The 7,221-nt window shown below is 40.5% G+C and overlaps 1 protein-coding gene across 2 annotated transcripts in view; it reads right to left on the reverse strand.

The window, feature by feature from the left end:
- The window catches only part of simc1 (SUMO interacting motifs containing 1), a 15,883-nt gene extending 8,662 nt beyond the window's left edge, over window positions 1–7,221 (reverse strand). The window contains exons 1-6 of one of the 2 annotated variants that reach the window (XM_039812973.1): window positions 6,773–7,220; window positions 3,179–4,492; window positions 2,733–2,980; window positions 2,509–2,578; window positions 1,847–2,007; window positions 1–66 (exon numbers count right to left, since the gene is read on the reverse strand). The exon at window positions 1–66 is cut by the window's left edge and continues 27 nt beyond it. In XM_039812973.1, coding sequence (XP_039668907.1) covers window positions 1–66; window positions 1,847–2,007; window positions 2,509–2,578; window positions 2,733–2,980; window positions 3,179–4,492; window positions 6,773–6,922 — 2,009 coding nt within the window. In that variant the 5' untranslated portion in view covers window positions 6,923–7,220. Of the gene's footprint in view, window positions 67–1,846; window positions 2,008–2,508; window positions 2,579–2,732; window positions 2,981–3,178; window positions 4,493–6,772 lie in introns of both variants that reach the window. The other variant, XM_039812974.1, reaches the window with a different exon arrangement.

The raw sequence follows: 7,221 nt of genomic DNA on the forward strand, positions 1-7,221 counted from the left end.
GCTTCTTTACTCTCCCCATGCTCTGTTGATTTTATAATGGCAAAAAAGAGCCACTTGATGACATCCCTGGAAAACCAAAAACATCATCAACGGTATTACTTAGAGGTGTGTCCCCACGAGATCTTGCGTCGAGGTAAAAAGTGTCTCGCAATATCAGTATACAAGTGCAGAGCAGCAGCCTTGAAATTAGCATAGAAAATCCCCCGGCTGTTCTCCAAAGTTGACTCTGAGTTTACTTTTGCAGAGCGATAGCTGAAGAAAAAAGCTGCCTGTAAAAGCCATTGTTAGAATCTCTCTCTCTCTCTCTCTCTCTCTCTCTCTCTCTCTCTCTAAAAGGTGACGTGAAAACCTGCAGACTACTGATTGGTCGGAGAGAATCGTCCCTCATCACTACATCATCATTGCTAGCGACAGACGGGGGTGTCCTGAACAAACCGCCATTTTTAAATAGTTTAGCCAGTGGTGGGTTTTTTTGCTGCCTCCAGCTTCTTTTGAAACAAAATGTGTCTTCTGGCTGTGGCAACAGCCACATGCCAAGACTCAAAAACAACACACCTTCGACGTTCTGTATGTGTGTGTCGCTTTAGGTCACGGCAGTTTCCTGCGGCGTTGCTATGACGACCAGCCACACTCGCCCCACACATGAGGCGGTACTAAATCTGCAATGGAAAAAGGAGGACGGGGCACCGCGGTCGAGTCGAGCTAGTACTAGCAGTGGGTAAGCGCCATTAGTTATACAGGAGAGAAGCCAGTCATTTGAGTTTATGGCAAAACCTTTCAGTTCTCGGTTTTCATTTTGTGACTTACGATTGAATAAAGGACTATTTTTCCAGTCTTATTTCTTCATTGAAGTTTTCTGTAAAATAGTGTTAAAATCTGGTCTCGTCTCGATCTCGTGAACCCAATCTCGTCTCGTATCGTGAGCCGGGTGTCTCGTCACACCCTTAGTATTACTATAACAAATAAAAAAAATTTAAAAATGTATTTTATCCATGTAATATAATGTGATCACCCTGACATAGAGTGATTTTTTTATATTTTATTTTGTTAAGGTTAGAACCTTTTAACAGTCTGGTTAGAACGTTGGACATTGCTGCACATTTGCTACAAATTCTAAAACGTGGATGCTTCACACACATCTTCAACTCAGCAGCACAGAAGATCTATACAATCACCACCGTTTCAGGGTGGGCATTCAGTTGTCACCAATTCAGTATCCAACCAAATGTGAAATAAGTTCAGAATCCCCATTTCTGTTCCTGAGTTATGGTGTTATATAAATCGCCAGAAAAGCATTTCTTTGCAGATTATGATGTCACAGTGAAGAACTTTGGATATAAATGTCATCACTTCATCATTTTATCCTATTAGAAATTTGTGTAAAATGTTATAATTAACATATTCATTCTTGAGTTATGGCCAAAAGAAAACGTGTTTTGGTGAGGTCACATGGACCTTGACCTTTGACCACCAAAAAACGAATCAGTTCATCGCTGGGCCGTGTTCAGAACTGCCTGCTAACGTACCTGAGATATCACGTTCACAAGAGTAGGACGGACGGACAACCCGAAAATATAACGCCTCTGGCCACGGCTGTTGCCGGAATAAAAAAAAACAGTGTGTAGGAATGATCATTTCTGTGAGAAGATTACATGTATTGACCCCCTGAATTAAACGCGTTTAGATGTGTAGAGTACACAGCATACTGAGAGGTGATTCTAATATTTTGTCCATCCCAGTTATATAAATGAGTAGAATAATTAGAAACACCCATCAGTATCAGTATAATACAACTCAAGAGCATCACAAAACTAAAGCTTACAGTTTCATCAAAAACTATATGCACCTGACGTGAGGGAACTGCTGATCACATGACAATGTTGCCTTGGCGATGGAGTGGTGGAGGGTAGAGATAGAGCGGTTGGCCTGGAAGTCATCCTCCAAAGTCTGCACGACATAGTCCAAGAGCATTCGCACAACCTCACATCGATGTCTCTTTGTATGGTCCTAAGGAAGCGAGAGGGGGCACAGTGGATCAGTTTACTGAAATCACAAAAAAAGATGTTCAGCTGTAAATATGTCTGCCTACTAGGGCAGAGTGAGCATCCACCAATGATGATATCAACAATGCAAACATTTTGGGAAGGACTTTTGATGTTTTAAATATATGGGCACACAAGAAAAAAAAAGAAGCCAATTCCACAATATATTAACATAAGTCTTGTTCAACAACACTGGTGCTAGTACTGTGTATTGATAGATCACCCAACTTTACTGTATAATCAAACATTTTGCTATCAGATTTAAGGGATGCTGGACAAGAAGGAGCTGTCTCTCCCAGACAAAGCAGCCTTTTTTTTTGTGCGTTTCTTTTGCTCCTTATTCATTTTTTTTTTTTCTTTTTTGACAGCTCCCTATGGATCCTTTTGTTCTTTTTGACCAGGCCTCCAGACTCCCATAGTTTAGGTTAGTTGATATTATTTGTACTTTAAATAAACATCATAGTACCTGATTGAACGTGACTGAGGTCAACAACTCCCATTCCCATGGAACTGTGGTTTTATCAGCCATGTGGAGTCTGCAATCAGAAAGGAGCTTTAATTTCTGAATTCAAAGACGAAAAGGGGAGAGACAAGATGGAAGAGGGGACGTAAAGGACAGATCAAGAATGTAAATAGAAAAAGCTACAAATAATACATTACTGTTAACTCCTATTCCTTTGGTTTCCTCACCTCTGTGTCCTCATCAGCAGATTAAAAGCCTGCACGCACAGGTGATAAGGACACTGTGGGTTGAGCAGAATGCCACGCAGCAGGTGGGAGGTGATATCTCTGGGGGGATAGTAACCAGGCTGTAGCAGGTCAGACAAAAGCTCCAAAGTGCCCTCTGGGTAGTTCTCATCGATGGTACTGTAAACCAGGCTCAGACTCTGACGGCAAAGCACCTCTGGAGTTCCAAAATCTTCATCTTCCCCATCAAGCTAAACAAAAAACAGAGAAAAGAAATGCTATACATTCAGCCTAGCATAATATTTTGGAAATGGCTCACGACAGACCGTGTTAGATTGTGGTTATATCACAGCTAAGGGGCGTTGTTCAGCCCAACGCAGAGCGGAGTTCGTGTGTAAAGAGAGCAACATAAAAATACAAATATATAGATTTGGAGAAATGTCTCTCACCAGGGCTTGAGCTGGTCCAGACATTATTTTCTTGAGTGTAACTGGGCACACAAATTGCCTGTCCTCCCTACTGGCCGCCCTGAAGTCTATATCAAATCTGCTCTCTTTGCTGTCTTCGTCTCCATCACTCCCCTCTTCTTGCCAAAGAAAAGACACTGGACTGTCAATGCCCAGATCCCCTCTGTCTGTCCCGGCCCCAGATCTGTCATCCATGTTCTCAGTTGACAAAGGAGGTTCACTAGGGAGAAAGAAGAAGTCAGAGCTGTTTGACGGCTCATGAGCCTTAACCTCCTCCAACTGCCATTCAGATGTACTCTCTGCTAGTGTATGCTCAGAAGTGGGTGTCGGGTCGACTTGGTGAGACATAGAGTCAAGGCCAATAGGCTCAGAAGGGTTTGGTCCAGTGGTAGGAGAGTGGGGGAATGAGGGATCAGAGAGATCTGCTTTGTCTAATTCCAGTTGTTCCAGTGTGGAGCAGAGGACTTCTTTATGTAAAGAACCCTGCGCTTTATCTTGAGATGAAGACGGTGATGTTGGAGAGGGGATGAGCGTGGATAAGCAAACGTCATCCCTCTCTTCTTCACGAGTGATGTGCGTCTTTGAGGTTGCAACAGAGACCTCTTTAGGGGGAGAGTCAGCTGGGCTCCTTAGACGCGGAGATATTTTAGCATTTAACTGTGCGTTTGTAAATTCATTACTGTTCTCTTGTTCTTCCTGTCTGACAAGAGATTCAACCACCTTAGGAGAAGACTCATCCAGTGAGTGATCCATGGGAGGACCATTTGATGTGGTAGTTCTACTCAAATTACTAATGCATTCCGGTGCTTCAGTGTTATTATCTGGTTGACTAGGGTGCAGTGACATTTGTGTACCATCTTTGTTTAAATAGACAGAACACCTTGACTTCCTCAGTTCTGCGACATGAGTTTCAAGAAAAGGCAATCGTCTTAATTTTACAATTGCTGCATGAAGACGTGCTTTAACCTTCTGCTTTTCGTATTGTGTTTGAGAAGCCAAACATCTCTGCTTCGGCTTTGAATTGCCACAGTCCTGCTGTGGTGCAAAATCAGTTGGGCCTCTTGAAGAGCTTTTCTGTAACTTTAAATCTTGTTTGTTTGAAGTTTGATTTTTATTTGTACTTTGTGCTTTTTTCACTTGAGAGTCATCTGGTGGCAAATTCTCTGTTTCCTGATTTGTCCCATGTTCTATGTCGGTCTCAGTCAAGTCTACCACTGTCAAGACACTGGCATTTTGTCTTTTGCACATCTTCAGCTCTGGAAGAGTCCATCTAGGGTTTGTGAGGTCAATATAAAGCTAGAAAAGAGAAAAATAAAACAGAAAATGTCAATATGTTAGGAGGTTGCTTACATAATTACAGAGATGAATAGTATGGCTTCTGATGTTGTTAGATAAAACTAGGGCTGTCAAAATGAACGCGATAATAACGAGTTAACGCAAATTCCGCTACTAATTATATTGACGTGTGATTAACGCTGGCGCGCTTTGTGATTTGGGCCTCGGGCCGCTCCGTAGTTTGAGAAATTATCAAACGTTGTGGATGACAAGCAGAAACAAACCTCCTTGAGCAGGAAAGGGGCTTTTGAATGGCAAGTTCAGTTTCAAAGCCCAGTTTCAAAGCCCCTGGTCCTCTCGACAGGACTAAAGTTATTTGCATACTGTCCATGTGAATTGAGTTCCCACCGGAGTACGTTGAGTCTCAAATACCACTTGCTGGCCAAGCATACGGCTGACACAGAGAACCCTCCTCCCCCTCTTAGTTAAACTTTATTGTAAAGTGAGACAATACATTGTGTTAGTATTAGAGTTTGCCATATTATGCTTTCAGCATATATTTTTTTAGCATACAATATCTTTGAGGTTATTCTTGAGAATATTCTAGACAGTATTTTGTCAGTTAAGCATTGTTGCAATAATAACAAAAAGATTACATAAAGCAAATATATGTGTCCACCCCCATGTTGACAAGAGCATTAAAAATATTGAATTATATCCCTGTTAAAGTACATTTACAACAAATAAAAAAATGTGCGATTAATTATTTTAAACGATTGACAGCCCTAGTATAAACACATTTCCCCTCACCTATTCAAAGGAATATCATTATTTTGTCTCACCATACGTCACAGTGCTACTATAGCATTGCTGTTCTTAAACATGGTATGTGTGTGAAATCATATGATACATGTAGAAGATCTGATCACACTCTCCATAATTTGTATGGATCTACTCTCTGAATATTGCAATGTCTCAAGAAATTGACCCAGTTATGACCCTTTCACTATGGATTATGACAACCTGTCAGCTAGTGAATAAAAAGGCCAGATTCAGTATTATCTTTAAATGGCCAATGGCACACACAGAAGCTTTGGTTTTGATGTAACTTAACTGATTTACTTTCATAACTCCCTCATGACACTTTTACAGGTAGCTATAAAAGAAGAGAAAGCGCCTATTGACCATTTTTGTGTTGGCCAATAAGGTAAAAGTGTATGACGTTGTCAAGCTTGTATTTTAAGATTAAATCTTACAATTCTGAGAAGGTATACAGATGTCAACTGTCAGAGATTTTGCCATCAATGAGCAGGACAGCCTTATGTCAAAATAGAAATGTATGTATGGCAATGTTAGTTAATGTTATGCTGCTTTCATGTGGCGTCGGAATAATTTGAAAAATTAGTTCCCGACCGGGGAAAAAAACAATTCACGTGAATGCCCCCTCAAGTCGAAACGACGACTACACAACTTGCAGAGTTGGCGTCATATTATGTGTATGTAAATGTTGGGTTTAACCAATTTAACCTATTTATTAGAATGGGCATCGTTTTTAGACTAGCTAAACCCCTCATAACAAGTTGGGTAAAGCAATATTGTAGTGATTTTGGGGAATGTAGCTAGCTAACGTTAACATTAGCTACTGGTGCAGAAACAAGTCTAGGACAAAAACTTTTTACTTCCTGTCTGCTGAATGTTTATAACTTTAACAATGAGTAAAGTATTGATACAATATTACATTTAGAACACAAACAATACAGCATATCATGCTGTATAAAAATGTATACATTATTTATCATTATCTTTTTAACACATTGATTTATGCTAGCCAGGGGTAGATGATACTAGCAGCTCAAAGGCACACTTGTAGCTAGCATTCAGATCATAATGGAAAAGTAATTTCACCACAATATGCTTGTGGGTACAGACCAGACACAGTGCCAAAACAAAGTTTTGTTCAATTAAGTTTTGTTTGTGTAATATAATATGACGAACAGCACATCTTGGGCTTTGTTATATTTCCATGGCTCCTGTTAACTTTTTAATCTGATATAACTTACCCTCACCTTGACAAGCCCAAGAGCCAGTAGAAATTGAGCTCTCTAGCTATATTTGAAGTTTAACTAACTTAACGTTACTTGACTGAGTTTGGCGCTGGTGAACACACTGTAACTGAGATAACGTTACATGCTCGTTTTTGTTCGTTAACTAGCTAGCTATTAGCTGCAGCGAAATCTTGAGGACATTAAAAGTTAGTTAGCAACAAGTTCTACAATCGGTCGAGTTTGTTAGCTAGCTTACCGTTGGAACGTTGACGTTGACGGCATCAACGTCAACTCGCACTGCTGTGAGGGGCAGTGGATCACTTTTGGTCATAACGTTACAGAAGGAGCCGATGATTTCCACATCAGAGTCATTACTGTCGGAGCTGAGACTGATCACATCATCCATTTCTCCTACGAGACAGAAACTTCAACACCTAATGTTGGGTAATATTTTGGCTTTGAAGATGATTGTATCTTCATAATTCACGGGACGCCGCAAGTTAACTGTCGTAAGCTATCTTACAACTAGCTAAACTATTGTTACATCGGAAAAACAACATCCGTAACATGACGTCCTTATGTTTGATTCAACCAGAGACGGGTATGAAGCGATATAGCTAGCTAGAAGTTGTAGAAAATCTTCGGTTCAACTGTCACTGGCACATCTGAAATGTGATACTTCCTGTTTTTTGTGTGCATATTTCT

This window comes from Perca fluviatilis, chromosome 10, assembly GCF_010015445.1.
Source record: "Perca fluviatilis chromosome 10, GENO_Pfluv_1.0, whole genome shotgun sequence".
Classification (NCBI taxonomy): Eukaryota; Metazoa; Chordata; class Actinopteri; order Perciformes; family Percidae; genus Perca; species Perca fluviatilis.